Source organism: Gobius niger (genome assembly GCF_951799975.1).
Source record: "Gobius niger genome assembly, chromosome: 5".
Classification (NCBI taxonomy): Eukaryota; Metazoa; Chordata; class Actinopteri; order Gobiiformes; family Gobiidae; genus Gobius; species Gobius niger.
Window position 1 is genome coordinate 6,811,640 of NC_136856.1, and position 23,711 is coordinate 6,835,350.

The 23,711-nt window shown below is 40.1% G+C and overlaps 2 protein-coding genes across 2 annotated transcripts; one reads left to right on the forward strand and one right to left on the reverse strand.

Moving 5' to 3' along the window:
• Positions 1-2,306: 2,306 nt before the first annotated feature.
• On the forward strand, positions 2,307-6,143 carry eif1ad (eukaryotic translation initiation factor 1A domain containing). Its single transcript, XM_079556799.1, has 5 exons — positions 2,307-2,439; positions 2,616-2,735; positions 2,834-2,942; positions 3,991-4,099; positions 5,841-6,143. The coding sequence occupies exons 2-5, from the start codon at positions 2,649-2,651 to the stop codon at positions 6,073-6,075; spliced, it is 540 nt and encodes a 179-aa protein (XP_079412925.1). The 5' UTR covers positions 2,307-2,439; positions 2,616-2,648; the 3' UTR covers positions 6,076-6,143.
• Positions 6,144-11,126: 4,983 nt separating this feature from the next.
• LOC306963526 (N-acetyllactosaminide beta-1,3-N-acetylglucosaminyltransferase 2) lies at positions 11,127-12,491 on the reverse strand (the record flags this gene model as incomplete). Its single annotated transcript, XM_079557099.1, has 1 exon — positions 11,127-12,491. The coding sequence occupies one exon, from the start codon at positions 12,489-12,491 to the stop codon at positions 11,127-11,129; it is 1,365 nt and encodes a 454-aa protein (XP_079413225.1).
• Between the last annotated feature and the right edge of the window lie 11,220 nt (positions 12,492-23,711).

Consider the following 23,711-nt stretch of genomic DNA (forward strand, 5'->3'; position numbering starts at 1 on the left):
TAATGAGGTGTTGACGGAGTAAAGTGTAGATTAGGATGTTCCTTTAACCTCTTAACCCCCGCCTGAACCGAGAGGATCTTTTTCCTCACGTCATCAGATATTTTTTCCATCATTTGGGTATTCAGCTCATTTTTGTAACTTTTTTGTCATTTTTTTCCCACATTTTTGTCATTTTTTGTCACTTTTTTGTTACATTTTTGTCACATTTTTGTCTTTTTCACATTTTTGTCATTTTATTTTACTTTTTTGTCACTTTTTTGTATTTTTTTTGTCAAATTTTTATCATTTTTTGTAATTTTTTTGTCATTTCTTTGTCAATTTTTTGTCAATTTCTTGTGACATTTTTGCCACTTTTTCATACATTTTTCTCACTTTTTTGTCACATTTCCATCATTGTTTTCATCTCAGTTTTGTTGCTATTTTCACAGCTTTTTTCCAGAAGCTTTTGGATTGGGGTAAAGCCAAACTGGAGAAAATGTGCTTGGTTCAGGTGGGAGTTAAGGGGTTGATTGTTAAAATACTGACGTCTTTACCTGGTTCATGGTCCTGTCCAAATAAGACAAAAACTGACGTGAAGTATTCTCATTAACATTAACATGAATTGAATTAAAGGAACACTGCGCGACATTTTGGACTATACTGTTGCCATCAGGACAAAACATGCTCGACTCGACACAGAAAATGCTGTTACTGCAGTGGGGAATCAAAGCATGGATTTGGATGAGGACCTGTTTGAATCTCGAATTCTGCTGACTTTAGTTCGACGTTTCCATGGAGACGAGCTGGAGACGCACCCCCTCCCGGTAAAGTTACAGTCATGTCTTAGCAGAGCCGAGCCGCTCACAGCAAAGGCACAATAAATGCTTAGATTTCAATTTTAGTCACTGGGTAAAATTCTACGCTGTGTGGCTTAAACTAAAGTCAGTCCCATAATTAAACTAAATTTAAAATGTGCACAATTTTGTCGGGCATTTTCTCCAGTTCAGCCTCCAGGCCAGTGCCTCATTTGAAAGCTAAGACCTACAAAACTGATCTAATCGGATCTTTTTCCTTGTGTTGTTGCCTCATTGTTGTCACTTTTTTTTCCACTTTCTTCTTCATCTCATTAAAAAAAAAAAACGTTTTCATTACAATTTTTCCCCTTTTTGTTGAGTTTTTATTACTTTTTTGCTGCACTTTCATCTCTTTTTTTTGTTACTTTCCTTTGCTCGTTTTCTATTCGCTATTTTGACGCTTTGTTCAAGAAGCTTTTAGATTTGGGTAAAGCCAAACTAGAGAAAATGTGCTCGGTTCAGGTGAGGGTTAAGAGATTAAAATAGTTATAGGTCTTTCTTCTTCAAAAGAGTGGAATCTATCCACTCTGAGATTAATAAATTAATCTTATTCCGATTTTAGCACACAATTTTTTTTATTTTTTTTTATTTGACATCAGTGCAAATTTAGACAATTTACCACAATATGCTCATTTTCAATCAAATTCATCTTACACATAGATGTAACATGTTCATGTTCAAATAAACAATCTATAAGACAAAACAACAACAAAAAACACAGGGGTCTGTGCTAATTTACAATAAGATTGTATTTTTCAAGAAGAGTGATGGATTTAATTAGTTTTATATTATTTACATTCATTTTCTCAATGGAGGCCAAATACATTTTTAAATCAGATTCTTTAAAGTGGAACCATGAGGGTATTTTTTCACACCATTTCATTTTGTGGATATAATATTTTGCTAGTATTATAATTAAGTTTATTATAAATGTTTCATCTGAAGTGAAGGTGGTATTATCAAAGGTCAGTAAAATATGATTTTTTGTCAATGTAATACTCTTACTAAATATTCTTGTGAGGTAGTTCTGTACATCAGACCAAAAAGTGCAGACAAAAGGACATTCCACAAATAAATGTTCAATACTTTCACCATCACCTTGACAAAAGGAGCAATTGTTACTGACATCTTTTAAAAAACGGGAGATATAATCTTTTACCGGGTAATATCTATGTTTTAGCACACAAGTACTGTTGCAAAAATGTTTCCAGAAACCGTTTGAGTTCTTGAACGCAGCTCAGAACTCAATTTCCCACAATGACGGAAAGAGAGCCAACCTGTCTGCATAAATAAAAGTCTTTCAAAACACCAATCAACTAATTACGTATTTCAAAGCAAGCTCGCGCATGGAATATGAAAGTTTACAATGATTCGAGCTCATAAATGTTCATATTTGCCATGATTTAATCGCTTTAGTACCAATACAAAAATGTGCCGCTTTTATTTTGAAGGTGACTCGCCGGTGCTCGTGACTCCGCTGCGCCGACCACACGAGGGTTCACTGTAGCAGCAAACTGCAGGACGCGTTTCTTGTTTAATTCTTCATCTAAATCTTCAAACTGGATTCATTATTAACTCATCACATTGGCAATTTCAGTTTTACGAGGTATATTGGACTGTTGTGTAAAATAATCACGTTCTAAAACATGTCGGCGTAGCATGCGAGTGGCTAGCTTAATGTGTTTACAACAGGTCCCGAGCACTTGGCTGTAGAATCGGTGTTAATGTTTAGTCATCTGTACCGATTTTGTGTATTTAATGTCAATCATCTGTCCCTTTCAGTTGGAGAATACGAGTTAAACGTCACTTTTCACAATGTCCCAAGCTACAAAGCGCAAACACGTCGTCAAAGAGGTTCTTGGAGACTTCGTAACACCGACTGAAAATCAACAAATAGTCAAGGTGCGTGTGCGTTACATAAAAAACAAATCTGTATATTATTATTTTTGATATCATTGCGTGAGAGTCCTGAAAGTGCCCCGGTGTTTCTGATCTGACAGGTCATAGGAAGTCGTGGGAATAATTTGCATGAAATCGTCACTGCTGATGGGGACAACTTCCTCGTGAGCATGCCCACCAAGTTCCGCAAAAACATCTGGATCAAAAGAGGTAAGTGTTTGTAGAGCGTGTTTATATGAAGACATGGTGACATGGCAGAGTTGGAGATACAATAAACTGGACTGGTCCCACAACACCAACGCCTAAAGGAAAGTCTAAAGTCGCCTCCACCTTCTGAGGAGACTGAGCTCCTTCAGAGTGAGCAGGACTTTTTATGACTCTGTGGTGGCCTCTGCTCTCCACTACGCTGCCGTGTGCTGGGCCCCGGGCCGCACAGACTGAACAAGCTGGTCAGGAGGGCCAGCTCCGTCCTGGGCTGCCCCCTGGACTCTGTGGAGGAGGTGAGGGACAGGAGGGTGTTAGCCAAGCTCACCTCCATCATGGACAACACCTCCCACCCACTGCACGGGACTGTAGAAGAGCTGAGCAGCTCTCTCAGTGGCAGACTGAGACACCCTCAGTGCAGGACGGAGCTGGGCCTTCATCCCCACTGCTGTCAGACTGTACAATAAGACTGTGAAGTAACATGTGCAAAAACCCCTTTGCAGAACACATGCAATAATCCCTGTATTTAAATCACTGACCTGCGTCACTTTATCAGCCACTTGCACCATGATGTGAACCAGCACTGCTAAGACTTTAACATGTTTTGTTATAGTCTGTTTACTGTTAACTGTTAACTATTTATTGTTTATACTTTTGTCCCCACAAAGTCCTTGGTAGTCATTGTACATAGGATACCACAATTTTACTATAATTGTTTTTCGTTTATTTCTCTCACATTTTCTGCCTATTTGCATAACCTGAGTGTTTCTAAGAGCTGGATGCAACAAGTCAATGTCTCCATTGTGAGATCAATAAAGGCAATCTTATCTTATCTTAGTGTGTGCAACCTCGATATTAACTTGTATCTTATTCAAAGGAAAGACTGAGAAAGGGCTATGCTTTATATCTATATCCATATCCATATCCATATCCATGACTGCACCATCTAATGGTTGGGCCTCATTTATTGTGACACTTTTTTTTAATCTGTGTATAAAAACAAACAAACAATGATTTCTATTTCTTGGATTAAAAACCCGGTGTCTGTTTACAGGTGATTTTGTGATCGTGGACCCGATTGAAGAAGGAGAAAAAGTGAAAGCAGAAATCAACTTCATTCTGTACAAGGACCATATCCAGTATCTACAGAAGCAGCAGCTCTGGTACGTTATGTGTTAATGGAAAAATTAACCCACATATGCTTTAAAAGAGTGTTTGTTTTCTTCTTTTTCACTGTGTTTTTACTGAAATCCGTTTGTAATACTTCTTCCGCTTAGTCATAGTAATAGTAGCAGTAGTAGTAGTAATAAAGTAACTACTCCACAACATACAGCTGTGCTCAAAGGTTTACATCCCCCGGCAGAATTTTTGATTTTTTTGGGCCATTTTTCAGAGAATATGAAAGATGGCACAGGTTTACTCTTTTTAAATCATAATGAAAAAATAAAGTACCACAATGACCCTGATCAAAAGTTTACATACCTCAGTTCTTAATACTGTGAATATCCTCCTTTAACATCAATGACAGCTTGGATTGTTTTGTGGGAGTTGTGGATGGGCCTCTTTATTTCCTCGGATGGTAAAGCTGGCCATTCTTTTTGGCAAAAAGCCTCCAGTTCCTGTAAATTCCTGGGCGTCTTGCATGAGCTGCACATTTGAGCTCTCGCCACAGTGGCTCAATGATATTGAGGTCAGGAGACTGAGATGGTCACTCCAGAACCTTCACTTCTTTCTGCTGTAGCCGATGAGAGGTCCACATGGCCTTGTGCTTTGGGTCGTTGTCACGTTGGAACATTCAACATGACAACGATGAGAGGAACTTTTCCTCCATATTTTCTAATAACCTGCTGCATTCATCCTGAAATCAACTTTAGCTCACACTTCCCCCCAAACATCACTGACCCTGGAGCACCGTTCATCAAGGCCTTGTTGACTCGTTCAAAAGTAGCATTTATGGATGTGGCAAAAAGTCCCATTTTGGTTTCATCATTCCAAATGACTTTGTTTCAGAAATGTTGAGGCTTGTCATATTGTATGCAGATACTTTTACGTTTACGTTTGCGAAGTAATGGCCTGCAGACCAGTGTTCATTTTGACAACATATTTTATTTTAGTTTTAGTTTTAGTCTTTTGACTAAAATGTAAATTAATTTTAGTCGAGATTTAGTCAAAAAAAACTTTTCAATTTTAGTCTAGTTTTAGTCGACTAAAATTGCAAGTAAATTTAGTCGACTAAATTTAAGACTAATTTAGTGGACTTTGCATTGATAATATTGATTATAATCACATTTAATGTTGTTCCTCTGCTTCATGGAGCTGCTCCACATAAACAAAGCTCAGAGCTGATCCTTTAACAGAGAATTTACATGATCTGAGGCTCTTTCAGACGCTCAATACAAGTTTGGATGATTTTAGTCTCTCCTTTTCATTTTTATTTAGTCTGATTTTAGTCGACTAAAATATCTGGACATTTTAGTCACAGTTTTAGTTTCATGAAAAACTTTTAATTTAGTTTTAGTCCAATTTTAGTCGTCAAAAATATCACTGACTAAAATTAAGACTAAATATTTTAGTCGACGACATTAACACTGCTGTAGACCATTTTTCATCAAGTCCCTCCTTATTGTGCATCTTGAAATGGCTACACCACTTTTTTCTGGAGAGTCCTGTATTTCAGCTGAAGTTTTCTCTTGTTTTTTTCTTTTCATCCACTATTTTCCTGTCAGTTACTGACTGGTTTGGTTTCAACAGAATCACGCTTCTCCACTTCTTAATTAGAGTTTGAACACTGCTGAGTTTGAACACTCTCAGTACATTTTCAATTCTACAATAAGGCTTTGCCAGATGTGCTGTTTTTGGTGTTTCCATCAAAACCTCACTGTTCATCCTTGTGTCTCACATCAGGCCCGAGGCGTTCACTGACCAGGCCAGGGAGAAAACCTCAGTGGAGCCGAAGAAGACGGAAGAGGAGAAGGGTGACGATGAAGAAGAAGATGAAGGGGAATATAGTGACTCTGAGGACGATGAGAGCGACTTGTTTGTGAATACAAACCGCTGCAACTATCACTACAGTGAGAGTGAGGAGGACAGTGAAGGAGACGACGAAGGAGACGACGAGAGGACTGAGGACAAATCCTGATCCGAGCTGCGAGTGTCGGACTCCCAATGACTCACAGGAGCTGTAACCATTATTTTTTATTTTTTCATTTTGTTGTTTGGGGGGAGAAATAAACTGGAATGTTTAAGCATTATCAGAGAACACTTAAATTTAATGTGGACCAAAATAAAAATCGCAAAGTAAATCTTTAAATATTTCTTTTTTTGCTGGACTGGTTTAAAGGAATAGGCCACTGTTTTTACATACTGAGATGTATTCTTACCTTAGCTTTGACGAGTTCTTTAGGACCTGTCTGATCTTCCCCCGTGCCTTCAGTCACGTAAACACAGCGCAGACGGCGTTAGCATTTAGCCTCTCCCTCTCTCCTCTATAGCTCCAAAACAGGTCAAGATAGAAGCTACCAAGCTCTTCCACGTTTTCCCTATTTAAATATGGTTACGTGAAGTGTTCCACTACAAAGTATAATTACACAAAATTAAACAATGTGGATTTTCTAGGTGGATAAAAGGGGGAACTATATTGTAAGGGGTAATAATACCAGGAGTAGTTTGAAATCCGCGCAGTCAAGTGAAGATTACAATATCCGCTTAGAAAATCCACATTGTTTAATTTTGTGTAATTATACTTTGTAGTGTAACTCTTCACGTAACCATATTTAAATAGGGAAAACGTGGAAGAGCTTGGTAGCTTCTATCTTGACCTGTTTTGGAGCTATAGAGGAGAGAGGGAGAGGCTAAATGCTAACGCCGTCTGCGCTGTGTTTACGTGACTGAAGATCAGACAGGTCCTAAAGAACTCGTCAAAGCTAAGGTAAGAACATATCTCAGTATGTAAAAACGGTGGCCTATTCCTTTAATGGAGAATGTTGGAAGAGACAAAACACTGGCCATTTTATCAGGACTTTGATTCAGCATCTCAATCATTATTCCTTTGTATTTGTAACAGTTCAATCAAACATTGACCAAATAAAGGGTGTGCGAGTGATCACTGTCACAAGCACAAGTTATTGATTAACATGTCACCATCTTATCTGGATCAGTGAGTTCATTATGAGTCAATCACTTTATTATACTTTACTATCCTCCATCATCACTTTATTCAGCTGCTTGAACAAGCTCTTTCTGGACAGTTGGTTCACATTTTTGTAACAAGAACGAATTCCCCTTTTTCTCGACAAGCTGCTGTAATGTCTTTTATAAACCACCAGATGGCGCCCAATTAATGCATCAACCAACACTGTTTGATTGTGTTGATCATCATCAAATTATGAAGTGCGTCACTAGGGTTCACCGTGATGTATTGGACATGTTTGGCACAGAAAAGAATCAATTTGCCCCATTTCCCACCCAATGAATCAAGAGGTTTACATTTGATATTAACATAACTGGAGGGTTCCCTGGACGTGGCCTGGTGATTCCAGTGACACTGTTTGAAAAGTGCCTCATAACAAATCCAGTTCTTAAGGCAGGGGTGTCAAAGTCGTCGAAATTCAGCCTCTGATTTAACCTCTTACCCCCCACCTGAATGGAGCACATTTTCTCCAGTTTGGCATCACCCAAATCTAGAAGCTTCTTGGTTGGGAGTGTTTACAGCCTCATTTGAAAGCTAAGACCTACAGAACTGATCTAAACTGATCGTTTTCCTCGTGTTTTTGCCATTTTGTCACTTTATGACGCAATTTTCAAAGCTTTTTTTTTGTTTATTTGTCCCTTTTTTGGACACATTTTTGTCCATTTTTTTTCTTTTTGCTTTTTTGTAAAATTTTTGTTGCTTTTTTGTCACTTCTTTGTCTTTTTTTGTCACATTTTTGTTGCTTTCTTGTATTTTTTTGTCACATTTTTGTTGTATGTTCGTTCCATTTTTGTTGTGCTTTTCTTCTAGCTTTCGTCACCATTTTGCCTTTTTTTTTTGTTCAAGCTTTTAGATTTAGGTAAAGCCGAACTGAACTTTAAATTTAAGCTGCTCCCTAGTGGCTAGAATGAGCAAACTGGTTATTTCATTAAAAATCCATAACTCCGCACAGGAATGGGCTCGAGATGCACTTTTTTTTTGGACATGCTCAGGAATTCATGCCACATTAAATCATCTCTCGGGTCATGTGGCCCGCGGGCCTTGACCTCGACCCATGTGTCTTAAAGAGGGGTAAGTCTGCTTTTTTCAGTCCCATAGCACCAGTCTATATCACACTACAATGATGAGCAAACCTTCTGTTGGTCTGTAAATGCAGTAAATTAGAATAACTGCCTTGTATAAAATGTCTCTCTCAAAATGGCTGTAGTGAATGTCTTGAAATAGGCCTCTGTCTCTTTAAGAACCTCTGAGCCTTTCCGACACGCCCCCTCCACACGCTGTCTGTGGCATCAGTGGGGAGGGGGTTCTGCTGAGGAGCAGTGGTTGGTTACTCGGCTGGTGACGAAAGCTCGGAGGCGTCTCCAGGAGGTGGGGGCGTTCCTAGGAGGACTCAGGCAAACCTAAAATGGCCGCCATCAGAGTTTTTACAGATTACTCACAAATATGTGAATGTGCCAAGGCAACACTTCAGCCATGTTTTTAATGAGGGAATGATATAATAACATGATGTAAAGCTTGAAAAAGTCTATTTTGCATAATACCCCCCCTTCAAGGAAGAGGTTTGTTTATATTTACATCTATAGTTTTATGAATGAGAAAACTATATTAGTCCCATTAAGGGCAATTTTTTGCAGACGTACATACACAGCATTTCAAGTAAACAAGTTAACATTTTAGGCAAAATTATGTGACAAAATCTAAAGGAAACTTTTTGTTGACTAAAATAGTATAAAAAAGAAACTAAACTAAAAAGCACTTAAAACAATAGTTTAAGTTTAACACTGTGAATTGCCCTCTGAATATGAATGTTGAGGGTTTTTTTGGTGAAATATATTGTACAAAACAGATTAAGTGCAGTTTTAATCTATTAAATAATACACTTTATAAGAAACAAATAGAAAAGTAATGGCAGCTCCATAATTAACAACCCCATCATGTCCAGCAGGTGGAGCAGGAGGACCACCACCTAAAATAAACTGTGCACATTTATTTATACGTTCTTTCATCGCGCATTAAAAATTCAGGTGAAGACGATGTGACAAGCTCTGTGGTGGCGTAAAAAGTCGGGTCTCATCTCTAAGTAAACAAGTTAAACCTTTTTATTTATTTGCACAGATCCACACAGGGGCGGACTGGGACTGAAAAACAGACTCTGACCAGCCTGCCCCAAATGAGCGTAAATGTGACACTTACCACCCGCCTTAACAGAGCGCATTTTCTCTAGTTTGGCTTTACCCAAATCTAAAAGATTCTCGACTGGAGAGCGACAGTGTAACACCTCATTTGAAAGCTGAGACCTGAAAAAGTGATTGTAGCTTTTTGTCAAGTCGCCGCATTTTTTGTCATATTTTTGTATTTTTTTCATTACTTTTTTGTGGCTTTTTGTTGTGTTTTTGTCACATTTTTTCCTATAATTTTTTGTTGTTTTTTTTGTCATTCTTTTGTGTTGCTTTTTTTCGTTGCTTTGCTGTCGTGTTTTTGTCGACTTTTCATCACTTTTTTTGTTGCTTTTCCGGCACATTTTTGTTTTCTTTTCATCCTCTTTTTTCTCGCTATTTTGATGCTTTTCTTTTTAGCTTTTAGATTTGGGTAAAGCTCGGTTAAGGCCCTTCTGTGCTCTTCCAGAATGGACACATGGCCAGTCCGCCCCTGGATCCACATGTATAATCGGTCCCCCTCTCGATACGGGACCCCCCTGTAGGAGCCTAAATTATGTTTTGTTCTGTAAATAGTTTCAATGAGTTTAAGACATAATTATTTTGTTTGGTAACTTTATGGTTATTTTGGTTTATTTACTTTTCTTCATTTTGGTATTTGGTAATTGATTTTTTGTCATATTTTGTTTGGTTAGGCTATAGGTGTCGCTATATCATGACGCCGCACAGTGTCGCATTGGTGGGGATGGCACAGAATGGAGCCAAACAGTTTTTAGACCACTGCTACCCCTTTTTTGTAATCCCCTGTCTGTCTGTCATGTAATGTATGTTTTTTCTCACTAAAGAGTTTTTAACTGCACTTCGTGACTCCATGGATTTTATTATTGACGGTGTTTTTGGATTACTTTACGACATGCTAAGGGCGCAGCGAGTCATGCTGGCTTCATATAATTTTAGAACCTACACCCCCGACAAACAAGACTCTGGATCTCCTATGACAGAAAGTTCATTTATTCTCATTCTTCAACAAACAACACAGGATTTTTTTTTTGTTTGAGTATAAAATATTCAAATTAAGGGGAGACACTACAGGCAAAACTCATTTTTTTCAGTTTTCAGGTTTTGGGCCAAATTGGTCTCTGAACATATAAGCTTTCACCCGGAAACAGAAAATATGCCTAATCTTCACAATAACATGTTTAAATGTTGCGCTGATTCAATGTTCCCCCATAGACTTATATGGGAGAATGCAATTTCAAGGGCCTTTTTCTCAAAACACATGTTTCTGTCATTGTGGCGACACTATGTCCACGTCAGTCGGACCTAAAGACTTCACATTTTCCAGCCTTGGACTGAACAATATTTGGAAGATTTTTTTCAGAGGGATTTTTTATTATTTAATCCCTTAAGCTCCATTTATTGAGTTTTGAATGTCAAAAAACAAGGCGAAAATTAATTTTTTTGATTTTTTTCCACTACAAAACAGCTTATTTTAAAACTAAACAAGAAATCCAAAATCCCCTCTGAAAAAGTCTTGGCAACTCATTTATCGATAAAATGAAACCATAAATTTGAATGTAGCTCTATCCATTATTCAGATTTCGTCGCCGAAAAGATGGTAAATTTGGGGCATTTTTAGGCATAAAACACCTTGTTCTTATATGAAAAGATAAGATGACAGAAAACTTGCAATGTATTTTTTTCTCACATTTATGCCAGTCAGTGATCGACAGCTAAAGTTTCAAATTGATATCTGTAAATATACATTTTTTCCCTATTCACCTGCAGGGTCTCGCCTTAATATAAAATGAATAGTGCTCCTTGTAAATGTTTTAGAAGCCATAGTTATTTCCTCTCTTCTGAAGAGTAAATGTTCTGTTTAACAGTGACGTTGGAGCAGAGGCCGGTGTCGGTGCCGAGGCCGTCCCAGAGCTGCAGCATGTGTGTGGGGCTGTGAGTGAGCAGCAGCAGCACCCCGTGGGCCGCACAGGGCTGCTCCTCCTGCTCTTCAGTCCAGTCAGAGGGGAGGAAGGCCGGGTGATGTCTGGGGGACAGGTTGAGTCGAATCAGACACATCCCCACGTAAACCTGCTCGATGGGGAACAGGTGCACCCGGTGAGAGACCTGGAGCAGGCGCCTGAGCAGCGGAGCGGACGACAGTCTCCCCGTCCCGCGGGCGTACGACGGGTACCAGCCTCTGTAGAAGCTTTCGGGGATAAACTCCTGTGAGGCGGGGCTTCTGTTGGGCTGCCCCCCGTACACCACATGCCCCGTGGTGAAGTCCCGCAGGCTGCTGTTGGCCGGGGGTCTGTGCAGCTGGTCCTGGAGCAAAGACACCAGCGCCGGAGTGTTGACGAACGCCTCATCGTCCCCCTCAAACACAAAAGACACGTGTGCACAAGTGTCTCTGAACCAGCTCCAGAACAGAAGCTGCTTCACTGTCCCGTTCAGAGGGGTGTCCCACACGTCCCACTGCAGGATGTCTCCATAATGTTGGTTTTCCAAATGCATCAGTTCAGAGAAGGTGTCCCGCAGCTCAGAGGAGCGCTCCGTCCCCAAAAGAAAGACCCTGTGCACGTATGCGCCCCGCCCCCCTCCTCCGCCCCTCTGTGCCCACACCCAGCCCCCCCTGCCCCAGCTCTCTCGGACGGCCTGCCTCCTCCTGTAGTCGCGCGCTGATGTTTTGATGGCCAAGAGCAGCAGGGGCCCCCTCTCTTGTGTCGCCCCGAAGCCACACTGGCCCCTGGGCTCCATCAGCACCGGGTACTGCCTCCTGCTCATGGAGCTCACATAGTTCTGCAGCTGCTCCGGCAGGGCTCTGACTCTGTGGGACAGTTCCTGAGAGTTTCTCTGGAGCTCTGAGAGGGAGTGAGAGAGCAGAGCCTGGGTATACTGCTGCCCCGGCTCTGAGCCCATCATGAGGTGCAAGGTGTGGAAATTACGGTCTACAGCTTTTTGGAGTTGGTTCCAAAATGCAACTTCATCCTTTTTTGCCCAAAATATTTTGGGACTAGCTGCATATTTTCCCATCCTTATGGCTCCTGGAGCTCTGATGGGAAGGGCTTTGACTGTGGGATGTCGGCTGATGTTGTCAGGCTGTAAGGCAATGACCAGGGCGGCACAGACGCAGGTCAGAAACAGCAGGAAGCAGAGGAGGGGCACACACACACAGATCAGCATTCTCCTCCAACGACAGCATCTCCGCGCCATCTTTCTGCAAAACAAACACGTGGTCAGATGCAGCAGCAGAGAAAACCTGCAGTCCCGCACGAGCTAATGAAGAAAACGTGAAGTTATGTTGGAGGGTAATAGAGTTACATTGGCCCCGTGTGTTTCAGGATCGATTCTTTTAATGTTTTTTAAATGTCTTAAAGGTCTTGATCCTTCTTATCTTTCAGAACTGCTTTTACCTTCACGGCCCCTTTGCTCCTCCAGCAGGGTCTCCTAGTTATTCCTAAAGTCACAAAAAGACTCATGGTGAGGCGTCTTTCCAATATTACGGCCCTCACCTCTGGAACCACCTGAGGAGGAGCTCAGGGCTGAGGAGGAGCTCAGGGCTGCAGAGAACGTTCATGTTTTTAAGAGCAGCTCAAGACCCACCTTTTTAGCTTAGCTTTTAACTAACTTTAAATCTATTTATCTAATCCTAATATATGGAATATATATATGGGAGGTTGTCCCAGGCGCATTGTTTTAAATGTTGTAATCTGTAAAGCACTTTGTGATGCCTTTCGGTATGAAAAGCGCTTTATAAATAAAGTTTGATTGATTGATTGATCTTTCAACTTATTTAACATATGACTTTATGGGAGACATTTTGTAAATGACGAATGAACTGAAAAACTGAGATCATTGTTTTTGGCCCACAGTCACAAAGACAAAGTGTCATCAGTCACATCGAGTCTCTCTCTCTGAAACCAAAAACTCAGGTTCGAAATCTAGGAGTGATCATGGACTCAGACCTGAACTGAAACAGCCACATCAAAGCAATAACATCAGCAGCTTTTTACCATCAAAAACATGGCTAAGATCAGAGGAACAGTGTCAAAACCAAAACGGCTGCTCACTGGCCTCTCTAAACAAGCTGTCAGAGCTACAGAACATCCAGAACGCTGCTGCTCGAGTCCTGACAAGAACCAGGAAATACGACCATATTAGTCCAGTGCTCCGGTCTCTGCACTGGCTTCCTGTCACTCAGAGAATAGACTTTAAAACAGCTTTGCTTGTTACAAGTCTTTTCATGGTTTAGCACCAAAGTCCATCTGACATGTTACAGCCGTATGAACCATCTCGGGCCCTGAGAACTTCAGGGAGGGGCCTCCTGATGGTTCCCAGAGTCAGGACTAAACACGATGAGGCTGCGTTTCAGTTTCATGCACAGAGCCGTGGGAAGATATTTTAGTTAGGGGGCGTTGAGGGACAAAATTTACCCCCAAAATACTTTTTCTGTGCATAAATCCTATTTATTAACCTCTTAACTCCCGCCTGAACCGAGAGCATTTTCTCCAGTTCAGCTTTACCCAAATCCTGTAGGCCAGTGTAACGCCTCATTTGAAAGACCTACAAAGCTAAACTGATCTTTTTCCTCACGTCAGATTTTTTTTCATCACTTTTTTTGTTGGGCAGTCGTCTCATTTTTGTCAAATTTTCGTTACTTTTTTGTCACTTTTTCGTCAAATTATTTGCATTTTTTTGTCAAATTCGTATCACTTTTTTGTCAAATGTTTGTCCTTTTTTTCTAAATTTTTTGTCACTTTTTCGTCAATGTTTTCTCCCTTTATTCACATTTCCATCATTGTTTTCGTCTCAGTTTTGTTGCTATTTTCACACCTTTTTCCCAGAAGCTTTTGGATTGGGGTAAAGCTGGAGAAAATGTGCTCGGTTCAGGTGGGAGTTAAGGGGTTAATATTGCCTGCAGTTCACAAACTATCCCCCAGGGGGTGCTGCAGCGCCCTCAGCACCGTGGGTTCCCACGGCCTTGTTCATGCAGGTAAAATCTGGAACAGTCTTCATGAGGATGTGAGACAGGCCTCAACTCTGACTATGTTCAAATCCAGGCTGAAAACTGTTCTTTTTACCCATGACTGAAAGTATTTTACCTTTTACTGTAATTGATTAATTTTATGCTGATGTTTTTATTGATTTTATTGGTTTTCTTGTAATTTTATGCCACTGTGAAGCACTTTGAATTGCCTTGTGTATGAATTGTGCTCTACAAATAAACTTGCCTTGCCTAAAGTCCGTTGAGGGATCTTAGGGACATGGGCGATGGCATCTTAAACTTTTATGATCTCACCTGGTAGAACTGGATCAGCAGGTGGGAAGAAAGAAAGAAAGCAGGGCGGTAAATCTCCACTCAATGTTCACCACGCCTTATGGGAGAAAACAGTCTGAACGTCCTCCCTGTGTTCAGCATGTGAAGTGATAATTACCCTAAATGTTTACCTGTGTGAAGGCCAAGTGTCAGCCCTGCAGACACCTGGATAGTGTTTTATATCCTGAAGCCACAACATTTCTGGACTTGTACCCTCAGCCCATTTTTGTTAATACAGCCTTAAAAAAAAAACACACATGGTAACTTTAAAATGTGCAAAGTGCAGCTTTAGCCTTGTCTTTTTGTTTTAACACAATTTGATGAACACATTGAATACATTTTTTGTTTTAGATGAACGGATGGTACTTATGGTTTGTCAAATATTACAATAATATACCCAGGGGATCTTGGCCTGATAATATGCACACACACAAGTGGACACAGGTTTGAATGGCTACTAAAGGTAAGCATCCTCACCTGTGAGCTGTGCTACTTTTGACCACATATTTAGTTGTAGTCAAATTTTAGTCGTCAAAAATACGACTTTGACTAAAATTAAGACTAAATAGTTCACAAAATTAACTTGTAATCAGTGTGTTAAAGCTCAGTGAGTGTTTGGGTTCCTGACAGACTCTTGCATCTTTCATCCAACCGGTCTCCGATCTGATGGTTCTGGACGTGCCCAGGTCCCGGTACAAAGAGTGGGGCGATCGTTCTTTCAGGGTTGTAGCGCCAAAACTGTGGAACAGCCGCCCCTCAGTCTGCGTGTTCTCACTGAGCTGTCCCTCTTTAAGTCTAGATTGAAGACACATCTTTTCAAACTAGCTTTTAAGACATCGCACTTATTTGATTGATTGATTTTCATATTGTTTTATCTTTCTGTGAAGCACGTTGGTCTTCCTTGTGTTGTTGTAAGGTGCTATATAAATAAACTTTGATTGGTTGATTGATCCAGTGCTGCAACAGCATTTCTGGTTTCTGAGTCATGGGTAAAGCAAAATAATTGTAAAGGATCTGCGAGAAATGGTAGTTGGATAAAAAGATGTCCAAGGCAGTGTCCGAGCTCTATTTAAGAAGTGGAAATTAGGGATTCTGTTGAAACCGAGCCATTCCAACATGACAACGACCCACAGCACAAGGCCATGTCACTTTACTTCACTTCACTTTATTTCATGTCCCCGATGGGGCAATTAGTTTTGCAGCACAAGATACATAAAAATAGATACATAAAAACAGACAAGAACAATACAAATGCATTCATTCACCAGTTCAACAAGATGCCGAAGTGCAAAACCTTACAAAAACAGAGTCCTTGGCAATTTTTGTACAACAACAGAACAAGAGAATACAACAACTTTTTTCCCTCACACTGAATTTGGTGCCTGTAAACTCCTTTTATACTCAGCATTTAAAGTGGAGATTGCTACAGGTATGAAGGAATATTTGTATCTGTTTTTCCCCACCAATGGAGCCCTGAGCCTCGAACTAGAAGGCAAATAACAGAATTCACAATGAAGAGGATGAGCATCATTAGCCAGAATACTCAGAGCCTTCCGCGTCACCTGTCCAGAATACAGGTCAGAAAGTGGAGTCTGAGGAGCTCCCAGAATCTCAACCTCTCAATGGTTCTAGCAGAATAAAGTGAACGTTCTGGAGTGACCATCTCAGTCTCCTGACCTCAATATCATTGAGCCACTTTGGTGAGATCTCAAGCATGCAGTTCATGCAAGACGCCCAGGAATTTACAGGAACTGGAGGCTTTTTGCCAAAAAGAATGGTCAGTTTTACCATCATGGGTAATAAAGAGGCCCATCCACAACTCCCACAAAACAATCCGAGCTGTCATTGATGTTAAAGGAGGCAATTATTAAGAACAGTATTAAGAACTATATGTAAACTTTAGATCAGGGTCATTTTGGTATTTTCTTTTTTCTTTAATTATTATGATTTAAAAAGAGTAAACTCATTTGTTTCACCACAAATGGCTTCACACAAGCACTTACTATGAAAAAAACAAAAAAACATTTTGTGTTATCTTTCATCCATCCATCCATTTTCTTCCACTTGTCCGTTGCCGGGTCGTGGGGGCAGCTGTTGGAGTTGCCCAAATCACATTGCACCAGCCCTTATGGCTCCTCCTGCAGGTGGTGGGTCCACAGAAGGACGGCCATGGTTCTAACCGGGCCTGTTGGTCTCTCATGAGGAGCTTCTGAACCACTCTTTGTCTGACCCGTCACCTCGGACCTGGTTGCCAGAGGCACAGAGCCCCCGACAACAGAGCTCCTAGGGTCTTTCGGGCGCTCAAACCCTTCCACCACGTTAAGGTGGCGGTTCCAGGAGGGGGTGTTTTCTTTCATATTCTTTGAAAAATAGTCAGTAGAGTATGGAAACTTTTGAGCACAACTATATATATTTTTGCAGGCTCTCATTCATCCAGGAAGTATGACTAGCAGCGATGTTGTTGGTGGGCTTTGTGCCCCCGGTTGGGTCAGATTCAGACCAGGAGTGGTTCAGAAACCCTTTATGAGAAACCAACATGCCCGGTTACGTGGCCCGAGGATTGTGAGGCTGTCCTGCCGTGGACCCACCACCTGCAGGAGCCGCCCTAAGGGACTGGTGCAGCTTGGTGCCCCGTTAACCCCCATTAACCCCCATAAACCTGCGACGGATAGCCTAAGTGGAAGAAGATGAATGGATGGCCCAGGGCTTATGCGCCTAAACAGTTTGCTCGTGCGGCCAAATATTTTTCCTTGGTCACATCGGTGCGACTGCCCTCACACTCAGGACACCCCCTTGGCCATCCAAACATCAGTGCGGCTGCCCTCACACTCAGGACACCTACTTGGCCATCCAACTTTTATCTCTCACGCTGGTTATTTTTAAATTGCAGATGTAACTTAAACTGTATCTATGAATTCATATATTCATGCTAACACATATATTGTAAGTATGTTTATTAACTTAGCCTAACTCACCTGGTCCTACTGGTCAAACTGGTCCTACTTTACAAACAGCTCACTACATTCTGCACTCTTTTAGAGCTGTGCAAGGTTAAAATAAAATATTGCTGCCCTATAATATTTATTATTATTGATTTTAAAGCAGGGGGGCCCAAACTTTTTGTCTCCGAGGCCAAAATGAAAAAGTGCCAGTGAGTTGTGGGCCAAACACGGCGATGTCAAGCACGAAAAACACATATAAAGTTACTTTATTTTATTTACTTTTAATGTTTTCGATAGCCCACATTTGAATTTAATTCTATCAATGCAAATAACATGCTATATTAAAACAAACGGTAACTATGGCAAAAGTTTTAGTAAAACAAAATCACCTGTTGTAGCAATTTAGTGCAAAAAAACAAACACCTGTATCTACAGCACCTACAGTAACTTTACCTCATTCGTTCACTCAAAGAAAATGCCACATTAGATTATTTTGAAAGTGTCAGTTCAGCATCAATTCTTTAATAAGTCATTTTTTAACATATACTGTTGTTGATGTAACACCCTTTGCAATAAAAAATTGAAAAACTGTGAAAGTTGATGTTACAACACTCTGTGATCGATAAATACACTACAAAAAGTAATTAGCTTAAAAGACTGAGGAAATACTGTATATGTTGTTTTGAGGGGTTTTCACTCATTTAGACCCTTTTTCCTGATCTGACCAAGATTATTGTGCTAGTTTGATGGCATTTCAGATGGTTCTATGGTAAATCTCGCTTGAAATAAGAAAGAAAAACTGCCAATGGGACAACGCAAAAGTAGGTCACTCTCTGGCGGGCCAAATTTGGCCTGCGGGCCCCACTTTGGGCACCGCTTAATTAAAGAATGCTTAGTAATGCACCTAAATGACAACAACTTGGACACACCGATGCAACCAACCAGAGTAAAAAAAACATTTGATAAATATAACTAGACAACAAATATATGTGTAACTAGATTATTCGCAAACTGGATTTAAACAATGTCTGGAGAGTCACCGAACTTAAAAATGCATTATTTTAAGCGTAAATGAAGCTCTGTCCAATTAAAATGCATAACATCTAAGATTGCTGATGACCCTGATCCTGAAGAAGCCCAATGCCACCAACAGCAACCATTAAAAAAGCAATTTCGATTTAGTTGCCGTGTTAATTTTGACAACATATTTTATTTTAGTTTTAGTCTTAGTCTTTTGACTAAAATGTAATTTAATTTTAGTCGAGATTTAGTCAAAAAAAAACGTTTCAATTTTAGTCTAGTTTTAGTCGACTAAAGTTAAGACTAATTTAGTGGACTTTGCTTTGATAATATTCATTATAATGATATTTAATCTTGTTCCTCTGCTTCATGGAGCTGCTCCACATGAACAAAGCTCAGAGCTGATCCTTTAACAGAGAATTTACATGATCTGAGGCTCTTTCAGACGCTCAATAGAAGTTTGGATGATTTTAGTCTCTCCTTTTCATTTTTATTTAGTCTGATTTTAGTCGACTAAAATATCTGGACATTTTAGTCATAGTTTTAGTCTCATGAAAAACTTTTAATTTAGTTTTAGTCCAATTTTAGTCGTCAAAAATATCACTTTGACTAAAATTAAGACTAAATATTTTAGACGAAATTAACACTGTTCAGTTGTGATTATTTTCTTGTCTTACCTTTTGTGAAATGCCAGTTTAGAGTCACCAAATATCGCATGTATGATCCGTGAGCCAAAGCCTAACCAATATGCCACCTTCACCCATGGTATAAGTGAGAGTGTGCTTTAAACTGCCTCCATCTCACCTCGTCTTATGTCGTCTCCCGGTTGTTGGTCTTCGTCAGTCGCGCAGTAGTCGTACAAGAACTGTTCCCGGTTAAGTGACTTCGCTGAGGCTGAGGTATGTTCAGTATAACAGGCATGGGCTGGTCGCCAGGACTGTGCCACCCGGCATCCTCCGAGTCCGTGAGGGAGAGGGGGGGCAGCACAGGGACTGGGTGATGTGGAAACAAGACTGTGAGATGCTGTCACTGAAAAAGATGTTGATACTTAGCTTTGATTGTAGCTATAAAGTTATACTCTTCTCTACGACATGCCCCGTGGACAAGCAGGATTCAATCACGCTTAGTCACATCTGGTTGGACTGGATTCACCGCCTCAGTGGGAAACAGATAAACATAGGTGGAGTTGTTGCCGGACACTTACTTATGTGAAAGGAGCAGAGGTGGGAGTAAGTCACTAAATGCAAGCCTCAAGCAAGTCCAAGTCAATCGGTCACGGGGTCAAGTCAAGTCAAGTCAAGTCATAGCTTTTGTCAAGTCAAGTCGAGTCAAGTCTTGCTTTAGCCGGCAAGTCACCTCAAGTCACAAACGCCAGCGTGTCTTTTCATGTGTTTAATCTTGAAAATAACAAGTGCTTTCTCAAGATTTAGTAATTTTAAATTTAGGCTCAAATCAAACTTTTTAAAATCTCATGGATTTGGATTTAAAGTCTAATTAATATTTAAACGCCACAACATTCAAAATATATGTATTATAAATAAGCAGTCTATGTACAAAATTGCTGGGACAGCATTTTAAGGAAGGGGGCCCGCTCTTATTTTAAATATGAGCTGCTTTTCCTTGTAGTGTGAAATATAAATATAGAATAATATTTTTATTTTTGCTAGTTTCTGGCAGTTTTTCTGTCAGTGGTTCCCCTGTACTGCCCCAGCCCCTGTATACTCGGATTCGCCCCTGCTGAAAAATGCGGATGCGTAAAATAGCCACTAAATGCTGTAAACTTTCGTGTGAACGAATTAAAACATCGAAAAGCCCCAAGATTCCTGTTGATGAATCAGCTCTTACATGGTGGTTCTGGAGGCTCCGTCTGCGCTGTAGGTCCAGCCCATTGTTTCAAACGTTTTCCTGTCCGTAAATCTCCTCCTCTTCACTGTCTTTACAAAACTTTTAATGCACGTATTTTGACGTCGTATTTCCTCCTGCCTTTTCGCGCTGTATGTAAACATAGATGCGCCGCTTTTAAGGAATGAATCCTGATCTTTCGACAGTTTCACTCAAATAAATAATAAATATAAAGTCACAGCGAGTCATTGAGAGTCATTGGCCTCAAGTCCAAGTTAAGTCTCGAGTCACAAACAGCAAGTCCCAAGTCAAGTCAAGTCTTTTTGCAGCTTTGGTCAAGTACGTCTCAAGTCCCGAAAATTGCGACTCGAGTCTGGCTCGAGTCAAGTCATTTGACTCGAGTCTCCCACCTCTGGAAAGGAGTATTTGATCCCCACTGTGAGCTGTTAGCCGAATATGAAACACCCGATCTTGTCACAATCACATCTTTGAAGGCTGGTCGAGTGGTGTTACTCTCAGTCCCGTGGCAGATATGGCTACACAACCAGTGTCTATTTCGTCGACTAAAATATTTTGTCTTAATTTTAGTCAAAGTGAGATTTTTGACGCCTAAAATTGGACTTAAAGGGACTATACGGAGTCTAGTATTTTCCTCCCCCTACATGTTCCAGCCATGTCCTAATGAGCCCAGACCTGTTCACCACAACTGCCTCTAAAATCCGGCGCTGTCACTCAGCTTAATATAGAAGCTGCAGTTACACATGTGACCTGAGGTGGGAGTAGTGAGCATAAAATTGCTTACTTGCATCCAGCCCCTTTAACCTTTTAACTCCCACCTGAACCGAGCACATTTTCTCCTGTTCGGCTTTCACTTCTTGACTGGAGTTTACGGACTATAGGCCAGAGTAACGCCTCATTTGAAAGCTAAGACCTGTGGAATTCATCTTAACTCCTCCCACGTTATGATTGTCATTTTTTCGTCATGTTTTTTTTTAGTTTTTTTGACATGTTTCGGTCAAAATGAAAACCTGACAAAATCGTGACAAAAAACGATGGAAAAGTGATTGAAACAAATGTGAAAACAAAAGTGAAGAAGTTTAGATGTCTTTCGTAGGTCTTAGCTTTCAAATGAGGTGTTACTCTGGCCTATAGGCTGTAAGCTCCAGTCGAGAAACTTTTAGATGTGGGTAAAGCTGGAGAAAATGTGCTTGGCCAAGGTGGGAGTTAAGGGGTTAATGGACATGTAAACACACCATGTCGGATTGTGGTTTTGAACTAATTTCCATCTGTTGTCCTTTACTCAACGCTCTCAAACACACTCTCATTCATCCTGGCCTGACCAAAAAAATGACAGAAAATGTGACAAAAAATGTGACAAAAAATGACAAAAAATGACAAAAATATGACAGAAAATGTGACAAAATATGACAAAAAATGATTTTAAAAATGACAAAAAAATGTGACAAAAATGTGACAAAAAATGACAAAAAATGATTTTAAAAATGACAAAAAATGTGACAAAAATGTGACAAAAAATGACAAAAATGATTTTAAAAATGACAAAAAAAATGTGACAAAAATGTGACAAAAAATGACAAAAAAATGTGACAAAAATGTGACAAAAATGTGACAAAAAAATGACAAAAAAATGACAAAAAATCAGTGAGTTTTGTAGATCTTAGCTTTCAAATGAGGCCTTACACTGGCCTACAGGATTTGTGTGAAGCTGAACTGGAGAAAATGCTCTCGGTTCAGGCGGGAGTTAAGAGGTTAAAAAGCCGGCTTTTGGAACAGCCAAAATCTGCACAATATATGATCAGATTAAGAAACACATGGTCATTTCAGCCGTGTTTTGGTCCAGATTTAATATTCTTAGCCTTGTTTTGACACATTCTGATGAAAAACTAACTATCTCTGCTGTCCCTGTATGATTGAGAGCTCACACAAACAATCTTATCACATCCACTTTCACACTGGCACCTCTCGCGGAGAATGCAGTTCGGGCACAAGATGAGGCAGTGAGGATCTTCATTCAGACATGATTCAAACTGAAATAAAGTGGGTCACAGAGTGTGGAAGAAACACAACAAGGCATGGTGGTTTAGGTGTGCCCTGAGGTTTCATCCTGGTAGATACTCGGTAATTAACGAAACCTGAAAAACCTGAATACTTCCATGATGAGACCGCAGGTAAATCCACTGGTAGTAACAGAGAGACTAGAAATAACCAAATGGATAAACTAAAATAATGGACAACCAATGTAGAATAACTTGGAGTCAATGGTTGTTCAGTGCTCCTTGTACCAGTGTTGTGTATATCTGACGGTAACATTCCTACTCATGCGTGTACATGTACAACAGTTCCCCCTCTGGAGCCGGTGTAACAGGCCAGAGTATACCCCCCATCTGGACTACACCTGGGGTTAAAGGGGCCTTGGCCATTTCCTACCCCCCCCAGGCCAGATTATACCCCCAATTATAACAGTAGTTTAGGGTGAGAGAGTGGGTTGTCCTTTAACCGGAAGGTTGGCAGTTCAAATCCATGCTCCTGCAGGTACAGGATATACAATAGGACATACAATGAAGTATGAGTGAGTGAGTGAGTGAGTGAGTGAGTGAGTGAGTGAGTGAGTGAGTGAGTGAGTGAGTGAGTGAGTGAGTGAGTGAGTGAAGGTAACTTTCCATGGTTTATAGTTATTATGGTAATTCAAGGCACACAAAGTTGACATGTGATGCAATATTAATAGCTGTGCCTTTAAGTTATTACCAATAGCTACATGTTCACATCTATGTAAACTTTATTTTTATCACAATATCTCTGAAAATGGTCATGCATTTTTCTTTGTTCTCCTTAATAATAATAATAATAATAATAATAATAATGATAGTAATAATAATAATAATAATAATAATAATAATAATAATAATAATTATTATTATTATTATTATTATAATAAAAATAATCTGTCCCTACCAAATAAACCAAATACCTGTTCAGATTGTGAAAAGTTAGAGGGGTATATTCTGGCCCAGGGGGGTATAGTCTAGCCTAGGCTATTTTATACCCCCGGGTATAGTTTGGCTTAGGCCAATGTATACCCGGGTTTAATATGGGCGGGGGTTAATTTGGCCTGTTACACCAGGACACCCATGAAAAAGTGATTGAAAAGTTATGTTACTTAAAACGAAAGTGGTCTAGCAGTTGAAGTAATATTAGTAGCAGAGTTGTAAAAGTGTGATCATAATATTAAGCACAGAAAACCAAAACAAGATTTCTATTAAAAAACAATGTATTGAACAATTGTATTGGGAA

What these genes read in the sequence shown, in the direction of transcription:
- eif1ad (XM_079556799.1), top strand. Translation starts at nt 2,649, where the DNA reads ATGTCCCAAGCTACAAAGCGCAAACACGTCGTCAAAGAGGTTCTTGGA. An exon ending in AAAATCAACAAATAGTCAAG is followed by an intron (nt 2,736 to 2,833) that starts GTGCGTGTGCGT and finishes CTGATCTGACAG; the next exon opens with GTCATAGGAAGTCGTGGGAA. An exon ending in AAACATCTGGATCAAAAGAG is followed by an intron (nt 2,943 to 3,990) that starts GTAAGTGTTTGT and finishes GTCTGTTTACAG; the next exon opens with GTGATTTTGTGATCGTGGAC.